This window comes from Zingiber officinale, chromosome 11A (assembly GCF_018446385.1).
Source record: "Zingiber officinale cultivar Zhangliang chromosome 11A, Zo_v1.1, whole genome shotgun sequence".
Taxonomy (NCBI): domain Eukaryota; kingdom Viridiplantae; phylum Streptophyta; class Magnoliopsida; order Zingiberales; family Zingiberaceae; genus Zingiber; species Zingiber officinale.
Genome location: NC_056006.1, coordinates 73,634,949 through 73,659,196, shown reverse-complemented (window position 1 = coordinate 73,659,196; position 24,248 = coordinate 73,634,949). Strand labels below are relative to the sequence as shown.

The 24,248-nt window shown below is 39.0% G+C and overlaps 1 protein-coding gene and 1 pseudogene across 4 annotated transcripts in view; one reads left to right on the top strand and one right to left on the bottom strand.

Moving 5' to 3' along the window:
- Positions 1–5,292, bottom strand: part of LOC122031840 (coatomer subunit beta'-1-like) — a 30,261-nt gene extending 24,969 nt beyond the window's left edge. For 3 of the 4 annotated variants that reach the window (XM_042591018.1, XM_042591019.1, XM_042591020.1), the window contains exons 1-8: positions 5,113–5,292; positions 4,855–4,875; positions 4,660–4,721; positions 4,491–4,545; positions 4,032–4,068; positions 3,601–3,926; positions 3,390–3,521; positions 3,164–3,312 (exon numbers count right to left, since the gene is read on the bottom strand). In XM_042591018.1, coding sequence (XP_042446952.1) covers positions 3,164–3,312; positions 3,390–3,521; positions 3,601–3,926; positions 4,032–4,068; positions 4,491–4,545; positions 4,660–4,721; positions 4,855–4,875; positions 5,113–5,115 — 785 coding nt within the window. In that variant the 5' untranslated portion in view covers positions 5,116–5,292. The remainder of the gene's footprint in view (positions 1–3,163; positions 3,313–3,389; positions 3,522–3,600; positions 3,927–4,031; positions 4,069–4,490; positions 4,546–4,659; positions 4,722–4,854; positions 4,876–5,112) is intronic. The other variant, XM_042591021.1, reaches the window with a different exon arrangement.
- Positions 5,293–7,416: 2,124 nt separating this feature from the next.
- Positions 7,417–8,329, top strand: LOC122032425 (annotated as a pseudogene).
- The last annotated feature ends 15,919 nt before the right edge of the window (positions 8,330–24,248 follow it).

Here is a 24,248-nt window from a genome sequence, read left to right as displayed (position 1 = left end):
ACAAGCTCATCCGAAATGAGCATTGAGAGCATCGATGAAGGGGGAGCAACGTCAAAGGGAAGCAGCACTACAGGGAGCATTAGATAACGAGATCGACAAGGTAAGTCAAGTACGATCTCTACCTCCTGACCAGTTATACAGATTTATTAAAATGCTATCTAAGAATTCCTGTCAATTAGAAAATGAAAATAAAAAATTATTAAAAGAAAACATAGAACTAAAAGGAGCTTTAGCAAAATCTTGTCGATTAGAAGATTTCGACAAGATGAAAATTGAAAATGAAAAATTGAAAGAACAAATAAAAAATTTGAAGAACTTTGTATGTTCGAATTTTGCTACTTTAAATTTAAGAGTTTATCAAGAACTAAATTGGTATTTAAAATATCATAAGGGTCAAATTAGAAAATTGTCAAAAAAAAATCAATTCCTAGAATGTATATGATTAATCCAGTAGGAATAAACCTATATTGGGTTACAAAATTATGCTTGGATTTAAATCTTTATGCATGTTTTAATTTTAATTTGCTTTAATATTTTTTGCATGTTTAAATTTGTCAATTTTTTCAGATAAATTGTTTTGTATGCGTTCTGTTTAAAATTAATTAAATTTTAATTTTTCCGTAAAAAAGGATTTTATTACTTATATGTAGGAAAAATTTTGAAAGTTTTTTACCACTATATTATTTTTTATGAATTTTTCAACAAAAATCATATTTTTAAAATTAAAATTATTTCGCATTGTTTTTGAAGATTTTATTTTTTTTTGTGATGAAACATCATATTCTCTATCAAACAAAATATTTTCGAAATTTTTTGACTGTTATTTAATTTTCTACGAATTTTTTATCAAAATATTAATTTTTAATATTAAAATTCTTGAACATTCAATTTTTGAAAATGTATTTTTTCTGTAAATATACTTCTTATTATACATACTCAGAAAATTTGCAAATATTTTTGAGCTCAAAATTTTTTTTTTTAAACATTTTTTTAAAAAATATATCTATATGTATAGAATAATTAATTCCTGCTTAATTTAATTTTGTTTATTTGTGGAAATTTTCTGCCTGTTTTGGATAAGCATGTTTAAACGTTACAAAAATTTCCAAAATTTTAAAACGATTAAAACTAATTTTAAAATTATTTCTTCTAAAACTGGTTTTTTACATCACAAAAATTCAGTTTTTTGAAAAATAATTCTCAAAATTTTTCTAAGTATAAGTCAGTATTTGCGTAACCCTTAGAATATTTTTACTCCTATTTTTAACGTAATCAAAGGAGGAGATTTATAGATTAAGTCTAGGGGGAGGTAACATTTTTGCATATTAATTGTTTTAATATTGCATATTTATTAATTGCATTGCATGTTTATTAATTGCAATTATTTCACTATTATTTTACTATTTTTTTTAAATTAACTTAACTTGGGTTGATCACATCAAAAGAGGGGAGATTGTAAGTATCCCGTGTTGGTTTTGATGTGATCAACCAAGTCAAGTTAGGCTCTGTGTTATTTGATGTCTTGTGTCTGAGTGTGCAGAGACTTAGGAACGCAAGAAGTCAAGAGAAAGATGCAATGGACGAGAAGGATGGCACAAGAATCAAGTCGACAGGCTCGATGCATCCGAAGGATGAGAAGCTGCGGAAGAGTACGCCGGTGGAGCAAGAAGGACACGCGCAATGCTTCTGAGAAACGAGAAGCCAGAGCAGAAGTCTGCTCGAGGAGAAGACCGAAGTTGGGTTCGGGTGAGCTCAACTCTAGAAGGCTGGAGCATCACCCAAGCGACCGGAGACGAACAGCAAACGAAGAAGGCGCCGGATAGACAACACAACGCTAACTGATTTGAGCGCCCGGACCAGCTGGTCTGGGCGCCCGAACAAGATAGTCTGAGCGCTCGGACCACCAAGGTGCCCGAAGGGCGTCTAGTCGCTACGGATCACCTTTTGGGTCCACATCAACAGCAATACGGGACTCCGAAGATGGATAAAACTTTGGTCTGGGCGCTCGAACAAGATGGTCTGAGCGCCCGGACCACCAAGGTGCCCGAAGGGCGTCTAGTCGCTACGGATCAACTTTTGGGTCCACATCAACGGCAATCTGGGAGTCCGGATAGATAAAACTTTATCACTTGGCCATTACGTAGCTGTTATGTGGAGATAGAGTTTTGTCATGCTAGAGGGGGCGCCCGGAGAGGGTCCGAGCGCCCGGATCATGCCACGTCAGCAAATGGTCATATTTGACTAGCAAGCTATAAATAGAGCTCTGGTCACAGTGGTTTTGAACAACACACTTCTGTACTTCGAATTTCATTCTGCTTTCCATTTCTGAGCTTTACTTTCATGTATGAGGCTTTTTCGCCTCCGACATTTTATTCGAGAAGGAGATCTTCATAGTGAGCCTACTTTCCTTAGAGTAGCAATCTTCTGATTGCAAACCAAGTAAATCTATGTTCCTCGTACTCCTCTTATTTGTATTATCTTTTTGTTAAGTGTATAATTGTTTAAAGCCCAATAGTTTGAGAAAGGTATACTTGTTTTTTTTTTGTAGGGCAATTCACCCCCCTCTTGCTGGCCGCACGAGACCTACAAATTCTTCTTAATGTTTATGTCTAACTACTCCATACAATCTATCAATGCAAGTACATGTCAACAAGACAAATGACATCAAATCATTTCCATCAGGAAGTTCTAAAAGTTAGGGATGAGAAAAACCACAAAAACTGAGAAAGAAGAATTTCTACATAAATGTGATATACCAATTAAACCTAGGAAACCTTCTCTTCTTTCACGAAAGACATTCAAAACACTACGACTGGAAATGAAGGCTAACTATATCTGAAATAGATGAAACTCAAAGACTTGGGAAAATTTCTCAAGCATATAGAAGATTTACTTTTCAAGCCTTTGCTTTGCTACATAACCAAACACTTTCTCTTCAAATCTCCAGGAGAGTTCAATATCAGTTTTATTAATGAAATTGTGCATGGGACCAATCTGAGCTCATGATTGTGGATTATTTGTAAAAACTAATAATTAAGAAGTAACAACTTAGAGTCAAAAGCAAGGGAATAGTTATTAAGTGGTATAACTATAATCTTCATAGTTCAAATGGGTAAGTCATAAGTGCATGTGGAATTAATGCCAGTTCAATCATATAATTTACCTATATGTAGTTGCATGCCAAATTCTAACAGTTCCATCCTCTGAACCAGTTATTATTATTGGAAGCTCAGGATGGAAACAGACAGCTGAGACATTATGTGTATGACCTTCAAGTGTTTGTACACAACTTTTGGTTTGGTAGTCCCAGATCTGTTTCAATGAAGTCCATTAACAGAAAGCTGAGACAGGAGCATGGAAGCAATACTTACACTGCAAAAGAGGCATACTTTTGCAGTCTGATCATCAGAACCAGTAATCAAATATGGCCTATCACCTCCACTAAAATAATCAACACAGTTTACTCCTTTGGAATGAGCATCTAATGTAAAATTTGGATCAGGAGAACCAAGATTCCATATCTGTCAAGAAGAAGTAGTCAGTAATATTTCATAGAAAGACTAAGATAAAATTTCAATTTCAATAATCTAATTGCAACACCTTTACTGTTCGGTCCAAAGAAGCACTTGCAAAAGTATTGGTGTCTTTTGGATTAAAGGTCACTTGCATCACATAGTGAGAATGTCCTTCGAAAATTTGGGTACACATCCAACCCTTCTCCCAGTCCCAAAGCTTTATCAACACATCATCGGATGATGACAACACATATGGCAGGGTTGGATGTACACACACACACCTAATGTAGTCTGTATGCGCCTCAAATACTTTAACTTTGTCCATTGTATTGTAATTGTAGACACGGATGAACATATCATCTGCACCAGCCACAACCCATTGCTTACGTGCTACAAACTTTGCTGATCTCACTGAAATTTCAATATGTAGCTGTTTAGTTCTAACAATGTTTCAGGTTTATAGCCAAATTTGAAAGAAAAAATTGAATCCAACAAAATGTGCAATCTTCACTATACCTGGTAATTCAGTTACTTCGAAGGATTTTACCATGGACTGCCACAAGACAAATTGTTGATCAATTGCAAATTGCAGAACGCGCAATACAGTGTCCTTAAATAAAACTTAATGTATATGCACGGGTAACCATGCAAGGATTAAGGGAAAAAGCCATCATTATTGGATTTAGAATGCTGCATTTACTCAAAGTGGCCCACTCACTTCTCCTTTAAAGAACAATAAGTTCTTCAAATATGTCAAAATGCTAAATACGTCAGCATCAGTGCACAAGAGAGCCTATGAGCAGTAATCTAGGTGGATAGATACAAAACATCATGATTGCAGTCTAAGCATGTTGGAAACAGTACAAACATTACTGGAATAGTATCTAACTCAGTCTATCGAGTAAAATTACCCGCCAAAGATGATTTATGAACAAGGAAAAGATACAAACAATACGTTCAAAACAAGAAACTTGCCTGTGATTGATAGTTCCAGATAACAACCGTTCCAGAATAAAGGCCCGCAAGAATCCTGCAGCGCGAAGATGATTGCAAAGTTGAATAAATAATCTCATACTAGTAACCTCGTGCATCCATGCCATACGATATTAGGAATGTGGCATACATATAAGGAGTTCATTCTTACCATGGTTCAGTTGGATGTAAATCCACAGATTTTACCCTTTCAGACCTTTGAGCAAGTTTCCTCTGATTCAGAGAGAATCGTAAGCAAATTCAACACAAAGCCAATCAAATTAGCCGGTGTTTCAGCCGCAGAACAAGACCCAACCAAAACAAGAGATGTCTACCAAAAAAAATCACTAGAACCAGTAGCACGTACCTTAATTTCTAGTCTGAGAGGCTGCATCCGTCGCCGCAGGTACCAATACGACAAAAAGAATGATAAACAAACTGTGTCAGCGACCAATTAAAACCGAGATCCCACGGCAGTTCATAACTCCGGAAGACGAGACGCACAGCATCCAAATAAAGAAACTACAAACCCAACTACTTCATGCGAATACGTAGCGAATAATCCCAGATCTAGCCTCGCCAAACAAAAATCCGACTGGTAACGCCAAAAACAAGGAGAACGTACCATCTTTCGGGAAGTAGAGAGCGAGAGAGGAATGCGTGTCGAATCGCCGGTACCTCAGCAGGTGAGGTTTTAGCAGAGCAGATCGGAAGCTAGCTGAGATCCGGCGAGCCTACGGCTACGAAGCGATAGATCGGAGACGAGTTTCGCCTGGATCTTGTTGCACTAACGGCGGAGGGGCGCCTAGATAGACAAAATTGCCCTCAGCGAGTTCACCAGCTGGGTTTGGTTCGATCAGGTGTCGTTTGGGTTCGGAAGGATCAACCCAGAGAAGCGTTTGGGCACGACCTTTTCATCATCAGTCGGTATTTATTACAAATCAAATATAAATTTTTTTTTTGAAAGAAAAAAAAAACACATGCGGTCGCATTTCAGTAGATTGTGCTATAAAATCACTTACAAATTGACGTTTATGGAACAACTTGTAGACAACGGCAATACAAATGGTTAATACAAATTATTTATGGAACTGGAACACATGATAATAATGAAAATGTAAGTGAAAATAAAATATTATTATAAAAGGCATAATGTTTTCTATGAATATCATATACATTGAATCTAGATTTCTAAATATCTTTACAAACTTAATTTTATAATTTTAAAATGATAACAAAATCTTTTTAAAAATATTTGAGCAAGTATGCCTAATTAAATAGTGTTGATGATATGTACAGAATTAATATCAACAGTCTTTTTTAAAATTTTACTCAATTTTAATATTCCTATTTATAAATTTATTTCATAAAAAGGTAATTTTAGCCTTAAATTTGTTAAATTCCAAATGATCTTATCATTTAATTATACATTAAACATGTTATATGTTTTTTAAGCAATGTCTAGTGATGTTGCAAAACCTACTAATAAATTGGATGGTGCGGTAGAGGTGATGATTAGGATGGTAAATGAATTGAATGTGTGTGAATAAGTTTGATATTCGATTTGATAAGAACTTATTTATATTAATTCAATACATATAATATTAATTAAATAAATAAGTTTAGACAGCTCATTAAATTAAACGAACAAATTTGAACACATATATATTCAATTCGTTAATATTTATGAACAATGTTCGTAAACAACGTTCATGAATAATATTAATGAATCATGTTCATTAATAAAAATTTTAGCTAAATAAACAAAGAAAATATTAAAATAATTATACAATTTGAATTATGAAATTCAATAATCAATCAAATAAGTTTCAATTGAGAACTCTATAAGACCTAAACGAACTAAGCTTAAGACATGTTTGAATCAAACTCAAGTTCATAAAAAATAAATCAAATTAAGTTTGAAGCTTAAATAATCATTTCAATAACTTGATTAATTTTAAGCTCGACTTGACTCGATTATCTTATCAAATAAGTTTAAACACCTTAAAATTTGACTCGTTTTGATTTATTTATCGTCCTAAAATTTGTTAATGTGATGATGCTAAGGTGGGTTGTTCAACTTAACCAATATGATCAACTTGCTCAAGGTAAAATAAGTATTAGGAGGCATCATAATAAAAGAAAGTATTTAATTTGGTTAACTAAAAGATATTTATCATTCAAAAACATATTTATAAGTTATCTATTAATAAAAAAACATTTAACGGTAAATTAGAGAAAAATCCCTAATCACAATCACAACTTTGCATGCAGTCCTCAATCACAAAAAAACTTTATTTCCACTCCCTGCATGCAAAGTATTACTTGTTTCAACTCACTCGTGTAAATTTTGTTACCTAAATTACCCCTCAGATATTTTAGGTATAAAAAGTTTTAAAACGAATGTAATTTCGGTTAAATTCAATACTTTATAACTATAATTCAGTACTTTATACTATAATTAAGTATATTTTCTATCAAAATTAATACTGATATTTTTTCGATACAAATAGTCTAAAAATGAGTATAATTTTATTAAATTCAGCACATTAAACTAGAATTTGAGTATATTTTCTATTAAATTGAACACGACTTTTTCCTACTTAATATAATTACTTAAAAATTTAGCATCATTTATCATTTAAAGAAAATATAGTAGATTTTTCATCAAATTGAGTGTCATTTAAAAAAAAAATCTAGTATAATTTTCATCTAATTAAGATGGAAAAAAATTGTACTTAATTTGATAGAAAATATATTATATTCTAATTTAATGTACTGAATTTAAGATAAATAATACTAATTTTTAGACTTTTATACCTAAAAATATCATGGGCAATTAGGTAATGTGTTTTGATTATGGAGTGAAAATAAAAATTTTTACCACTAGGGACTGTATATAAAATTTTATTTCCTAATAGGATGGGAGTGTCTGCAAAATTACCCTTAATTTAATCCGAATTAATTACACGGTGCCTATTAATTAGCTGCAAATCATAATATTTTCTATCGTTGCTTCTAGTACTTTCTAGCGCCGAAAGCTCAGGCTCCAGTTCCGTTTCCCGGCGAAACCAGGAGCACCATGAAGTTTCTGGAAGGAGATTCAAAGATCTTTCTGGGGTGCCTTTTAGTTTCAACCACCGTCTATAAATAATGGCCCTGCAGACCGTCTTCCAAAAATCAACAGTTTGAAGCTTCAACCTTCAGATCGCTGTTATTAGCTTCGATGCCGACGCGGACGATGGGGAAACTAAAGCAGGACTGGGAACCAATGGTTCTGAGCCGGCGAAAGCCCACCGCCGGAGCCGTGAAGGACCCCAAGGCTGTGAACCAGGCTTTACGCGCTGGGGCGCAGTCGAGACTGTGAAGAAGTTTGATGCCGGGACGAACAAGAAAGCGGGGGCGGGACCGGCAGTATTCGCGCGGAAGCTGGACGAGTCCACGGAGCCGGCGGTGCTTGAGCGGGTGGGGGCGGAGGTGCGGCAGGCAATCCAACGGGCGCGGCTGGCGAAGAAGATGAGCCAGGCTGAGCTGGCGAAGCTGATCAACGAAAGGACGAAGTTGGTGGGTGACTACGAGAGTGGCTGCGCTGTGCTGAACCAGGCTGTGTTAGCCAAAATGGAGAAGGTTCTCGACGTTAAGCTGCGGGGTAAACATAAGTACTGACCGAGTCGTACGTTTGTATCCTTCGCCCGACCCTACCTCTTATAATTTTTTTAAAAAATATATATAACTGTACGATGGGACCATATAACTGTATGTATGTTATACGAGTGTGCATTGATTCACCGTGGCGATATAAATTAATCCGACATTGAAGAGCAATACTATCGATGCTTTTCCTTCGTCGGTGTTCTCGTGACAGAGTGATAAAAATTAATCCGACATTGAAGAGCAATGATATCGATGCTTTTCCTTCGTCGAGCTTCCAAGTAAGAACATCTCTCACTTAGTTTTGTTTTCAGCTTTCATATCAATTATATGTGCTTTCATGTTTGCTCGCATGTTGGTAGTTAATTAATTCATGTTTACAGTGATAGTATTTAACATGTTACCAGTAGTTAACTATAACATGATAGCCTAGTTATATATATGTGTTCTCTGCTATTTAGAAAATGGTACGAGGACGTCCAGCTAAGCGGCCAGCGGTGAAAGCGGCGGTTGCCTCCCGGACCTTACACTAGTGGCTCGGCTCTGGCAGTTAGGCGAGTCACAGCCGAAGATAGCCTCCTTAAAGGCTAACAGACTACTCCCAGTCACTCGATCGAACCTCACGACTCCGGTAATCAGAGGTAGTACCGGCTCGACTCAAAGACTAAGAAAAAGCTTACCTTATCCGGTGGCAAAGAATTAAGAATTTCTCTGGCACCAGTGAACCATGGGATGCTCGGGCATGGTTTAAACTGGAAAGCACGATGGAGCTTCTAGGCGGGAGCACGAAAAGGTGAAGTGTGCCTCCTTCTATGTGGTGGGAGCGGATTAAATCGAAGTGGCGAGTAAACCGGATGACATGGGCCAACTTCGAGAAAAAGTTCTTCGAGGAATTCTTTCACATGCAAGTCACGAACCGACACTATGACGAGTTTACTGAGTTTCAGGGCAACCTATCGATTCGGAGGCCGTGAAGAAATTCAATGGCCCGTCTGTGTCCAAAACTAGTCACCTCGAGAAGGAACGAATGCGGTTGATGCTCGAGATGCTGAGGCCGGAAATATGGCCACAAACCACGGAGGAGCTAGTGAGTAGTGCTCGATCACCGAGCACTATCGCACAATATCAGTGACGGTTTCAGAGCCCAAGACAAGCTAGCTCGGTACTCGTGAACGTAGCTCAACGGCGGGGCTGGCGGAAGGAAGCGCAAGGGTGACAAAAGGAGGACCGGTGGAAAACATTCCGACATCCAAGTGTGCTACTTGTGGGAAACATCATCCAGAGTTTGCCTGCGAGGTTGTTTTGAATGTGAAGGGCACATGGCTAGCGATGCCGAACAAAACGATCTTCCTCGGCCTCATTATGGAGCTCGGCCATGCAATTACACGGATGTATGCCTTAGATGGTCCGGATCGGGCGATTAGAAGCCCCGGTATCCCAAATGCCGGATTTTCTCACCGACTAGAGGGCGTAGCAAATGCCTCGGCGGTTGTCACAGTCGATTAGTATTTTACTGACATAATGCAACTGTCTTATTCGATGGGACAACCTACTCTTATGTATCCGGGCATGAAATTAGCACCTCGAGTTACTCCACGTCGGTCGACAACACTACCCTCGAGACATTATGGCATCTACGCACTGGTCAGAGCGGTGCCGGTCATTATAGCAGACAGGGAACTTTTGGTGATCCGATAGTGCTAGAAATGACCGACTATGATGTCATCTTTGGAATGGATTTTCCGATCGGATACGGCGCTTCTATAGAGTGTCGTAAACAGAAACCAAAGAGAAAAGCCAGAAAGTTTCTCTCGGCATTGAAAGCACAGCAGCTATTGGATTCGGGATGCATGGGATTTTTAACAAATGTAGTCGGCACCAGCAAGGACAAGAACCAACAGCTATCGAGGTTCGAGTCGTTTGTGACTACTCAGCAGTCTTCCCTGAGGAGATTGTATTTGAGATAGAGCTCATTCCGGCACAAATCCAATTTCCAAGGCACCGTATCGCATGGCGAACTTCAAGAGCAAATACAGGAGCTTCTAGACAAGGGTTTCATACGCCCTAGTCACTCACCATGGGAGCACTGTGTTGTTCGTGAAGAAGAAGGATGGAAGCATGCGCTATGCATAGACTACCGTGCCTTGAACGGTCACAATTAAAAGCAGTACCCTCTCCCGGGATAGATGACTGTTTGATCACTAAAGGAGCCACGTGTTCTCTAAAATTGACCTCGGATCAGGATATCACCAGGTTAGAGTCAAGAAAGGTGATATACCGGATACGGACATTATGAGTTCGTAGTCATGCCTTTCGGCGTGACAAATGCTCCAGCTACTTTCATGGACCTCATGAGCAGAGTATTCAGAGAATACTTAGACAAGTTTGTCATCGTGTTCATCGATGACATTCTTATCTATTCGAGCACTCAGGAGGACCATGCAGAGCATCTGAAACTAGAATCAGCTATACGCCAAATTCACGAAATGTGAATTTTGGCTGTAGCCTTTCTAGGTCACATCATCTCCAGGATGGTGTTATGGTAGATCCCAAAGATAGAAGCGGAAGAGACCGAAACCTCGAAGCTACGGGATTAGCGCTACTCTGAAATGAGAGGACTTCTCGGATAGCCTCCCAGCGGCTCTCACCGGGAAGAACAAGAAATTTCGGTGGATGCGAGAAACGAAACCAATGAACTAAAGCGAGATTGACCGTGCTCTATTTTAGCTATACCGAAAACAGCGACATCTACAGTGACGCCTCTAAATTGGGATTAGGAGCAGTACTGATGCAGCAGGGCAAGGTGATCGCCTATGCCTCCAGACAACTCAAGGATTATGAGAGGAACTATCCTACTCACGACCTTGAGCAAAATCATCGATAATCGAGATTAAAGGGTCATCGAGAGTTCCTTTAGCAAGACCATTCTTATGCCTAAATCATCGATAATCGTATTGTTTCGATAGTGGAGTAAAATAATAAAGAAAGTACGGTATATTATCTTAAATCTCTGGCCACAATGTAACTCTTTCATCAGTCTCCCTTAAGGATAACGAATGAGGTTAATTGGAATTATTATTTTTGTCCCCAGAATATAGTGTCACGATAGGACATCTAAGTTGTCACCCAGGCACCCGCGATTCGATCCCCAGTTATGACGTATTTGTAGACATTTTTCTCCAAATGAGGAGCATAATTAAAGGATGTTGGGCGTGGGTTGGTTGTTGCGTGTGCTTTCCGATTTACCCTGATGGCCGGTGGGAAATTTCCGTGAGGCCGGGCCTGTCACCCCAGGGATAGTCACTGAAACTAACTGGGATTATCATTTTTGTCCCCGGGCATGATGTCGCGGTAGGACATCCAGGTTGGCACCCAGACACCCGCGGTTCGATCCCCAGCTACGACGTATTTGTAAGAATTTTTCTACAAATTGGGAGTGCAATCAAAGGGTGTTGTGCGTCTTGGTTGATTGTCGAACATACTTCCCGATTTACCTGGTGGTCGGTGAGAAATTTCTGTGGGACCAGACCGGTCACCCCCAAAGATAATCAATAAGACTAATTGAGATTATCATTTTTTTTTCCAAGTTAGATAAAATATATCCTCGGTCCCTCCCTGATCAAACTTTTTTTTATTTTTTAATTCCTTAATCTACTTCAATTTCTCAAATTAATCTCTTTCTTTATTTTATTCTCCTCCAACTCATTCCAACTTATTTTATACTTCTGACTTCCAACTAACCCCCTCTTCAACTTTCACCCTAAATGACTTTCACCCTAAATTGTAGACGACGAGTTAAAATAATTTTTTTGATAGTTATGACAAAAATTGGAGAGGCGGTAGAACCCGACTTTCACTTTCAAATGCAAAACTTAAAACTTCGAGTGTAGAACTCGACTATCACCTTCAACCTAGGGATCATCGAGGAAAGTCAGGTCTGAAGAAGTAAAAAGGTGGTAATCTCTGTTAGCGTGAAGAAGTAGTTTGTGTTATATTTCGAAGGTAGAAACAGATGTATTTGAATATAAGGTAAGTTATGTTTTTTTGTCCTAAATTTTGACTGATTTATTATTCTTGTTTGTAGAATAAAATTAAGATTATTATTTGTGTATATTTCTATAAATAATGTGAAAAATCGAAGGTTTAGCTCATGGGTACTGTCGATTTTGTGAGGCTGAATAAAATTAGATTTGTTAGGTTGAATAAAATTAGGTTTCAGTGTTAGAATTGTAATTTTATGAATGAGTTTGTATTACATCTTTTTCGATTTAAGGAATGAATGAAATATATGAATTTTTTATAATGATTATCAATAAACTGAATAATATACCCAATTTAAACACTTTAATGTCCCATAATTTTTAGAGTTTGTAAGTTTCAGTGTTAGAATTGTAATTTTATGAATAAGTTTGTATTACATTTTTTTCGATTTAAGGAATGAATGAAATATGTGAATTTTTTATAATGATTATCAATAAACTGAATATTGTACTCAATTTAAACACTTTAATGTCCCATAATTTTTAGAGTTTGTACTTTATGGTATGAGTGAGTAAATTATTTTAATTTTTTGTCGTGTAAATTCTGCTATTGAAGAATTGAAAGAGATATGATTATCAATACATGAGATCATTCATTAAATCTTTATTGTTTCAATCGTGCCTCAATTATATGTCAAACCTTTAGGTAAAAGAAAAATATTTTTTTTCTCTTCAATTATTCATAGATAATACATACATTATATAATGATACAACATAATATGATAATTATAATAAAGAATTAAATGCTAATTAATGTTGACTACCCTACCATAATTTAGAGATTATATTTCTAACAAATGATACGCTAATTATAGTAAAAATTGAATGCTACCAACTCAATGATTATCTTTCCTAACTCACTCGAACACTCCCCCTCAAGTTGGTAGGTAGATGTCTCGCAATCCCAACTTGTTGATCGAGTCATGAAAATTTCTTCTATATACTGTTTTTGTTAAGTATATTTGCCAGTTGATCTTCAGATTTGACAAAAGTAAATTGAATTATCTTTGCTTTTATATTTTCTTTAATAAAATATTGATCAACTTCCACATGCTTCATCCGATCATGTTGACCTGGATTATGAGCAATAGCAATTGCTATTTTATTATCACAAAATAAATAAATTTCATGATAAAGTGCAAAGTCTACTTTAGTTAATAGATTCCTTTGTCAGAGGAGTTCACACACCCCTTTTGCCATACCTCATAATTCCGCTTCAGTGTTAGATAGAGCCACCACATTCTACTTCTTACTTTTCCAGGTGACTAGATTACCACAAAAAACGTAAAATACCTAGAGGTGACCTTTCTATCCGAAATTGTACCAACCCAATCAGCATCTGTATACCCCTCAATCAACAAATGGTTGTTCTTTGTAAACATAAGTCCCTTTACTGGAAATGACTTTAGATATTGGAGAATACGAACCATCGCTCTCATGTGATCTTTGCTTGGGTTGTGCATGAGGCATATGCAATCTCAGGCCGAGTGTGAGAGAGATAAATTAATTTTTTCATCAATTTTTGATACTTTCCCTTGTCTATTGGAACTTGATCCACGTATTCTCCAAACCTGTGATTTTGGATTATTGGGGTGTCCACAGGTTTACAATCTAGTAGTCCAACTTTTGCTAATAAGTCAAGAACGTATTTTCTTTGAGAAAGAAATATACCATGCTTCCAGCGAACAACTTTAATGCCCAGGAAATATTTTAATCCTCCAAGATTCTTTATTTCAAATTCGACGCCCACTCCTTTCTAAATTAGTCATTCCTTCTAGGTCATCTCCTGTAATGATCATATCATCCACATATACTATTAGAGCAATTATCTTATCCTGATGATGCTCTAAGAATAATGTATGGTCTAAGTGGCTTTGCTTGAACCCATATCTTCTCATGGCAGTAGTTAGACGACTAAACCATACTCTAGGAGATTGTTTCAACCCATACATAGTTCTTTGCAACTTACATACCACTTTAGTTTGAGTATCTATCCGATAACCTGGAGGCACTTCCATGTATATTTCTTCTTTTAGATCACCATGGAGGAAAGCATTCTTTACATCAAACTGATGTAAAGGCCAATCAAGATTTGCTACAAGAGACAATAGTATCTTGACAGTGTTTAATTTTGCTACTAGCGAGAAAGTTTCTTGATAGTCTATACCTATGTCTGTGTATAGCCTTTTGCCACCAGCCTTGCTTTGTATGTTATATTTGATAGAAAATACTCATTTGCATTCCACTATATTTTTATTCTCTGGTAGTGATACTAGCATTCATGTCTTGTTTTTAAGAAACACTGTCATCTCTTCTTCCATTGCTTGAGTCCATCTAGGATTCACCAATGCCTCTTCTACACTTGTAGGAACTTGATTTGAGGATAGTTCAGATACAAAGTGTTTTAGAGGATTAGACAACCTTAGTGTAGATACATAATTTGCAATGGGATATTTAGACTGTCTGTTTTTCCTTCAGGAGAGTTCGGGTTTGGGGGTTTACCCCTATTGTGCCTAAAAGGTAATTCATAGCCAACAATAGTAGTTTTATCGCTAGCATAAGGATGTACCTCAATTATATTCTCAGGAGTTAGGCTAGTGGATACTGGCGAGGGAGGGATCTCGAGCGGTACTTGCATGGTGTTGCTTGGGCTAGAATGAGATTCGTCTGATAGGTTTACTGTGCCGCCCAACAGGGAGTGGTTCCTCCTAGCAATCTTCCATTTGCACCGAACAATTTGTTGTTTCTCTTAAGTTAGAAAGTGGAATGCTTGCTTCATTTAGTTGGTCATACGAGAGCCACATAGTCCCTTCTGATATCGTCTCCCCCTGAAAGGAAGTAATGGGGAGTAAAATAATTCATATTCCATGAAGGTAACATCCAGAGTAACATATGTACGGTGAGCCGACGGGTCATAACATCGATCCCCCTCTGGTGAGTACTATATCCCACAAAAACATAGCGGATGGCACGGGGATCAAGCTTGGTCCGTTGGGTTTCAGGAAGATGGACAAGAGTCACACTTCCAAAAATACGAGGTCGAAGCATCAGAATGGTAGGTAATGAAATTGAGGTTGCCAGAACTTGTAAAGGAGTTTGGAACCCCAATACTTTGGAGAGCATTCGATTAATGAGATATACGCCAATACAGACAGCGTCAACCTAGAGGTGCGACGGGGCATGGACCCCAAGTAGGAGGGCTTGAGTAGTCTCCAGGATATGTCAATTTTTTTGCTCTGTAATACCATTTTGTTGGGGAGTATGGGGGTAGGAGGTCTCATAAATGAGATCATGTGAACTGAAATATTGACAGAAGGATTGATTAACATACTTGCCTCCATTATCGGAGTGAAGTGTCTTGATTTTAGCCCAAACTATGTCTAAATAAAGAGGCTGAAAAGACTGAAATATAGTGAACACTTCCTTTTTATGGTGCAGTAAATAAATCCAAGTCATGAGGGTACAATCATCAATAAAGGTTGCAAACCATCGGTAACCATAATACATGGGATTTGGAGTAGGGCTCCAAACATCAGAATGGACTAATGCAAAAGAAATGCCACATTTATTATGTCATAATGGATAACAGACTGTGGCTTTTTGCTAACAAACAAATTTCACATTTAAGATCCATAGAAGATAAATCCAAAAATAGCACTGGAAACACATGTTGCAAATAACTGAAAGAAGAGTGGTCCGGTTGGCAATGCCATAGAAGAATTTATTGTGCTTGATAATCATTAGATGTATGGGGAGCACTACCGTTGATTAAGTTATCCATCTAATAAAGTCCCCCTCTTATTACCACGCCCAATGATCTCGTTTGTGAGAATATCATGAATGCCACAAAATGTGAGATAAGTCAGTACAATACAATGCAAGTCTTTAGTAAGTTGGCCAACATATAGTAGTCTGTGGGACAAGAAAGGCACTAGTAGGGTATTAGATAAGGATAGGGTAGGGGCAATAATTTAATATTTAATTTACTCTGAAAGCCATAATTTAAAAACATTCGGTCCAAATATGATTTTGGAACCAAATATAGGTTCCTTCCTACTGGGTTAATTAAAAATTTCTTCGGTATGTATTTTTTTAAAAATTTTCTAATTAGCCCTTATGGTAATTAAGGTACCAATTCAATCCACTATATTTTATAATATGTTGAATATTTGAGCATGCGTGATATTTCAAAGTTTCTATCTCTTTTTATAATTTTCATTCTCAATTTTAATTTTATTAAAGTCTTTTAATCGACAAGATTTAGCTAGTATTGATTTTAATTCCTTAACTTCTTTTTCTAATTTACAACAATTTTTTGTTACTAATTTAATAAATTGAAATAATTTGACAGGAGGAAGAGATCGTACCTGACTTACCTTGTCTATCCTGTGATCCGAAGCTCCCCCTGAAGTACTGCTTTCTTCCGATGTCGCTCCCCCTTCATCGATGCTCTCGATGCTCATTTCGGATGAGCTTGCTTCGTCTCCATCTTCTTGGTGACTTGCCACTAGCGCAAGTCCGTCGAGGGCTTCTATCTTCGATTCAGATGACGTTTCTGTTGGAGGATCGGTGGCCGGCTAGAAGGGGGGTTGAATGGACGGCACCCCCAAATCGTTAGCTTCCTACGTATTCGTTAGTGCGCAAGCGGAAATACAAATACTAATTACGAATACGAAAGCTAAAGACAAAGAAAAGAACAAGCAAACCAATACACGTCGATGTAACGTGGTTCGGAGATGATGCTCCTACTCCACGGCTGTCCGTAAGGTGGACGATCCCGATCCTTCGGTGGATTAGCCCCCGGAAACTCCGGCTATCTCAAGTCGCTCCTTGTGGGTGGAGAAACCTCACCACAACACACCAAGACCTCTTGGATTCCACAAACACTTGAGCACTTGTAGACTACTAATTAGACCTTAACCAAGTCTAATTTCGTCAACTTGGACGGCCATACCAAGCTCCTTCTTATAGAGCTTGGAACAAATCAGAACCTGATTTGCGGGTTACCGATCGATTGGTCCTTGCACGAGTCGGTGATGCCACCTAACGGCTATCTCAGCGGCTCTCACGCTTGGTGCATCGTCGGTGGTCCATACACCGATCGAATGCTCGTTTCCTGAGCGCTACGATGCGCTTCGATGGTCTACGCTACAGTAAAACCCTAAAACTAGGATTTTACTCCGAGTACAATCTCTCATGCACTCGTACCCTCACGACTCATTTGACTCTTCTTTGCAGCCTTGACCTCTTGCCTTCAAGCCTACTTCCTTTGGCTCTCGTCCCTCGGATGCATCCAAGCTCGCGGCTCGTCTCCAATGTCATCCTTCGCGTATGCCTCGAAGTCGCTTCCCTCGGCCCTTGTCCTCGCTGCCTTGTCCACAGTCCCTCGGATGCTCCATCCTTCACCGGACCCGAAGCCGTCAACCTGAGTCATATGTGTCACCTGCAGTCCTGCACAACTCAAGTACACATATCAAATAACAAGGGTAAACCTAACTTAAACCCTTTGCCCAAACACCAAAACACATGGTCCCGCGGACCATTGGGATTGCTCCAACAATCTCCCCCTTTTTGGTGTTTGGCAATATGTTTAAGTTAGGGAAAACAAATAGCAAATAAACATGCTAAAACAATGGACTTACGATGCCAAGGCTGCACACTTGGACTTACTCCGCCGAATGGACTTACGATGCCAAGGCTACACACTTGGACTTATAATGCCGAATGGACTTACGTTGCCAAGGCTACACACTTGGCAACCGCCAAAACAAGTATTGGGACCTATCACAAGGCTCCCCCTACACCTACGCTCCCCATTGAGCTAGGATTTTACCACGGGCTTTTTAAGAACCTATCCCAAGGCTCCCCCTGCACCTAAACTCCCCAATGAGCTAGGATTTTACCACGGGCTTTTTAAGAACCTATCCCAAGGCTCCCCCTATACAAAGGCACTTAAGGTTTTCCCTATTTAAACCTTACTTCTCCCCCTTTGCCTAACATCCAAAAAGTTCTCCAACAATATCCCAATTGTTGAAAACTTATCATCTAACTGACCCTAAACTCATGTATTAATCCCCCTTGGATCCCATACATCTAGGTGAGTTGACATGGTCAAGAACAGCGCTGAAAAACACTTTCAGGCTGGTATCAGTCGACTGCCCCAAGTGCCAGTCGACTGCCCCCTTCGACACAACCTTACAGAAACATTCTGTGCTCGAAAAACACTGTTACCAGTCGACTGGTATCGACACCAGTCGACTGGTATCGATAAAATGAGCTTACAGAGACATTCTGTGCTCAAAAACACTGTTACCAGTCGACTGGTATCTGTACCAGTCGACTGGTACCCTATTTCTGAAAAAATCAGCCTTTTCAGGCCAACTTCAGAAATGCACCAGAAATTCCCTAGACCTCCAAAAATTCCCAAATTTTGTGGAGAGGTCTATTGTACCATTGTCTACTTGGGAAAAATATATTAAAAAATATATCTATCACCAATCCCAAGATTGACACAAAATCCAAAACTAGCTAAATGGTTCAATTGAACCTTGACCTAAAGTCCTAGTTTTGGCTTCCTCTTGATGTATTTGCTCATACCAACCCACAATGCATCCCTAGCATTGGTTTACATGACATCTATACATCCAAAACCAATTATCACGCTATATGACCCCAAATGTCATATTTCTTGCATGAAACACAAACCATGTGTGCTAAATCCCTAGGTTTGAGACTCAAATCCATCTCCAAACCTTTTGGCACACTCCATGGCTCCTCTAGACTCCCAAGTAGTACCCACCTGAGATCCATTGGCCATGGGTCCCAAATTGACTCTTGGAGCTCCCCCTAGAGCTCTTTACCTTAGTCACCTCCCTAGGTGACTCATCTATTGTGACCAAACCACAATGATGTCCCTTAGAAGATCTCCTTATCTTCTTGACCTTGAACACATCATCTTTGCCATAATCATATGCAACCCTAGCATATTTCTTCTCATTGGCTTTAGATGACTTTCCCTTGCCCTTATCATGTGCCACCCTAGCACATGGTCTCCTTTTGGCCTTGGAGACACTAGATCGGTATCCCAAACCCGATCTATCATTTTTGGGTTTTTGACTACCCAACACCATACTTAATCCCTTAGATCCAATAGTGAATCTCTTAAGGAATTTCTCTAAACCATCAAGCTTTGCCTTCAAAGCTTGATTCTCCCTTTCTAGGTTCCTAACCCTAGAGTCAACATGTCCACCTTGGACATTCCTAGACCTACCCTTTTTAGGCATGTGTCTCCCCTTCTTAGGATTAATGCCTTGGGCCTCCTTAGGTCTACGATTCCTAGGTTTTTCATGAATTTGCCTCCTAGGGTTATGATCTACATTTACCCTATTCCTATCATGATATTTGAAACCAAAATTTTGCATGGGCATATAATGATTAACATTATTTTCCTAGCATGCATGGAGGAGTTTAAATTTGAATTAACCTTCAAGTTAGGGTATACCTCCCTTACCCTTGAAGCTCCCCCTGACTTGAGCTCCTCTTCTTCTCCCACTTCTTTAGATGCTCCAACTTCTTGAACTCTCCCTTCCTCGAGCATCTTGTGTGGTAGTGTCCAAGTTCTCCACACGTGAAGCATCTAATGTGCTTCTTCTCCTTCTTCTTCCTACAACTCAAATTAGATTCTAAAGGAATTGAATTGAGTTTAGGAGATACCTTTTTCTTGCTCATTGGACACCTACTCTTGTAGTGTCCCTTCTCATTGCACCCGAAGCATACAATGTGATCTTTTGACTTTGCTTCGGTGGAGGTACTTACTATGTTGGCCACTTCCAAAACCTCTTCTTCACTTGTCTTGGAATCTTCTTCAATTCTTAAGGATGTAGATGATAACTCATCTTCCTTCTCCTCCTCGGATATTGAGCGTGACTCAACTTCCGTTTGCTCCACCTCCTCTTCTTGAGCTACTAAACCCAACTCCTTAGGCTCCACATCCGATTGGTCCTTCTTCTCCTCTTGGACCACTTCATCACTTTCTTCGGATTTTTCTTCTACTTCTTGTGTAGGCGAAAATTCCTCCCATGGAAATTTCTTTATTTTGCTCCACAAATCATGGGCATTCTCGTATTTACCTACACGGCTTATCACGTCATTAGGCAAAATATCAATCAAAATAGATATTACCTTATCGTTTGCCTTTGACCGTGTGGTTTGCTCCTCCGTCCAATGTCGTGATCGGAGCTTCTTCCCTTTCTTGTCTTTTGGGACTTCGAACGGTTTCTTGATCATCATCATGATATCCCAATCCGTGTTGAAGAAGACCTCCATCCTCATCATCCAATACGTGATGTCCCCAAGGCTTCCGCCTTCAAATTTTGGAGGGACAATAAACCCGGCCATCTTGTGCTTCCTTGGCGGTTAGTCCAACGGAGAGCAACCTCGCTCTGATACCACTTGTTGGAGGATCGGTGGCCGGCTAGAAGGGGGGTTGAATGGACGGCACCCCCAAATCGTTAGCTTCCTACGTATTCGTTAGTGCGCAAGCGGAAATACAAATACTAATTACGAATACGAAAGCTAAAGACAAAGAAAAGAACAAGCAAACCAATACACGTCGATGTAACGTGGTTCGGAGATGATGCTCCTACTCCACGGCTGTCCGTAAGGTGGACGATCCCGATCCTTCGGTGGATTAGCCCCCGGAAACTCCGGCTATCTCAAGTCGCTCCTTGTGGGTGGAGAAACCTCACCACAACACACCAAGACCTCTTGGATTCCACAAACACTTGAGCACTTGTTGGAGCAATCCCAATGGTCCGCGGGACCATGTGTTTTGGTGTTTGGGCAAAGGGTTTAAGTTAGGTTTACCCTTGTTATTTGATATGTGTACTTGAGTTGTGCAGGACTGCAGGTGACACATATGACTCAGGTTGACGGCTTCGGGTCCGGTGAAGGATGGAGCATCCGAGGGACTGTGGACAAGGCAGCGAGGACAAGGGCCGAGGGAAGCGACTTCGAGGCATACGCGAAGGATGACTTGTGGTTAAGGTCTAATTAGTAGTCTACAAGTGCTCAAGTGTTTGTGGAATCCAAGAGGTCTTGGTGTGTTGTGGTGAGGTTTCTCCACCCACAAGGAGCGACTTGAGATAGCCGGAGTTTCCGGGGGCTAATCCACCGAAGGATCGGGATCGTCCACCTTACGGATAGCCGTGGAGTAGGAGCATCATCTCCGAACCACGTTACATCGACGTGTATTGGTTTGCTTGTTCTTTTCTTTGTCTTTAGCTTTCGTATTCGTAATTAGTATTTGTATTTCCGCTTGCGCACTAACGAATACGTAGGAAGCTAACGATTTGGGGGTGCCGTCCATTCAACCCCCCTTCTAGCCGGCCACCGATCCTCCAACAGTTTCATCCCACGTTGCCTTTAAAGTTCGATGCTTCTTGTTCTGACTCTTGTCCTTGTCTTTCAATTTAGGGCAGTTCTCTTTCACATGCTCTTCTTCATCATAGTGGTAGCATCTTATCCTTCTTCTTCTTCTACCCTGCATTTGATCAAATTTTTTAGTTTTAAATAATTTTTTAAACTTATGTACCATCACCGTTGTTTCATTATTATTGAGAGAAGATTTTAAATCTTGTTTGTCCATCTTTGCTTTTAAGGCAATGTTATGCTCCTTCTTTGGACCTACACATCTCATTTAATGGACTTCAAAAGTTGAAAATAACTAATTTAAAGTAGTGAAATCAAGATCTTTAGATATATAATAAGAATCTACTAATGATCCCCATTCAAGATTTTTAGGGATTGCGTTAAGTGCTTACCTTAGTGAATCTCAGTTGCTTACCTTTTCTCCAAGATTCGTGAGTCCAGTAATGAGCTCCTTGATCCTGGAGTGAAGGTGTGCAACGGTTGTGCCTTCTTCTAATTTGATGTTGCTGATCTGGTTTCTGAGCAGATCCCGTCTCGCGAGTTTCGCCTCCGAGGTTCCTTCGTGTAGTTCCAGGAATTTTTCCCAGAGCTCCTTCGTCGACTCGTAGGCTTCGATCCGGTTGACTTCTTATAGCAGTAAAACGCTTAGCAGATGAAACTCTACTTTGTCATTTGCTATGAAGTCGACTTGCTCCTTTTTAGTCTAGTGGTATTTTTCTTTGCCTTCGGGTGATATAAAACCAAATTCCATTATTAAAAATAAATCGAAATCAGTTTTGAAAAATACCTCTATTTTTTTCTTCCGGTTGGCGAATTCCCCCTCGAACTTTGGTGGGTGGATGCTTGATCCGATCATCTCGTGTGCTTCGTTCGATGGTTAGTTCTCCTGAAGCTGTACCACTTGTTGGCCCAAGTAGGCCGGAAGAAGGGGGGGGGGGGTGAACTGCTGTTAAGAAAAACTTTCCTTGACTCTTAACTCAGATTAGTAGTGTAAAAAAATAAAAAAACAAAAACAGAATAAATGAACAAAAAAAATAAGGCCAAAAGAGTTACTTGATTACAACCGGGAAGGTTGTTAATCCAAGGCAAGTAAACACACTAAAGATCTTCTTCTTTGAAAGTGGAGAAGTCTCTTACACTCGTTGGAAGCTCAGAAAGTAGTTAGGAAATGAATACAAAAGTTGTTGTCTATTTTCTATGTCCAGGGGTCTTTTTATACCGCCTGAAAAATCATATCCGTGCCTTGAAGGCACCTCCCATACGGCTGGAAGGTGCCTCCAGCGAGGCGCCAAAGGATAAAGCTTTATCCTTTGGTAACGACTAAAATCAGCTTGGTCGAAGGTACCTTCCATGGGGCTAGAAGGCGCCTTCCACGGTTGGTTGAAGGCGCCTTCCGCCTCACCCGAATCCAATTTCCGGCCTTCTTCCTTGAGCAGACTTCTGCTTTGACTTCTCGTCCCTCGGACCGTTGCGCGCATCATTCTCGTTCGTCGGTGTACTCTTCCGTAGCACCTCATCCCTTAGATGCACTAAGGCTGTCAGCTCTCTTCTGTGTCATCTTTCTCGCTAGTCGGGTCTTTCGCTCGACTTCCTGTGCTCCTAAGCTCTTGCACACTTAGACATAGGGTTAAACAACAATAGGACCTAACCTGACTTGATTGATCACATCCAAACTATCACGGGGTACCAACATATGACTCAATTGGTTGAGTCAACTTGGTAGGTCAGATCGCTTAAGAAGTTGGCGGGTCAGACCGGTCAGGAAGTTGAGAGGTTGATGAATCGGCTGGTTGAGTTGGCTCGGTAGGTTAGACTGCTCGGGAAGTCAGGAGGTTAATGACTCAACTAGTCGAGTAGGCTTGGCTGGTCAGGTAACGTGAAATTTATCTTGACCAAATCATGAAGCAAGCCACCAGACTCTCTATTGACCGAATCAAGCTTACCTCTGCGTAAGACCCGAATGATAATTTATTTGTGGCAGCTAATCATATTAAAACCAGTAATTGATGAAAATGATATAATTAGGCTAAGTTCGGTAAAGCTGTGTGATTCGGATGAGTTACTCAAGTGGATTTATCAAATTGATAGAAAATGATGTAAATTTTTATCAATATTTTGCTTGTAATTTCTTTTACCAATTCAGGCCTAATTAGCTTTCGATCATTTTTTTAGTAAAATTGAGCATAAATATGTCAACATCTCATAAAAGGAGAAGGGTAAAAATCATCCTGAGGTTAAGGTGCAGCAGTGAGACCTTTTTAATGTCTAACTAGATATTTAAAAAATCGAGTGGAACAATAAATCTAACCTCGACCAATCTTTGTGAGTGTTTTATTTATTATTTTAATAATCGATGTAAAAATTTTATGAGTTAAATTGATCACTTTAAAATTAATTAGTTCGAAAAATTAGATACCTAAATTATAAAAAAAATCAAAATGATATTATTTTCCCCCTTTCTAAATCATCAAAAGAGCATTCTATTTTGATTTTTTTTATCAAAATCATGTCTCACTCCCACATTATTCTTGTTATTATTTCTTATTTATATTTCATAGTTACTATAATTTGAATATTAGATAAATTGGTTGAATCTAAACATTAATCATGCAGATCAAAGAGAGATTTTCTTATATATTT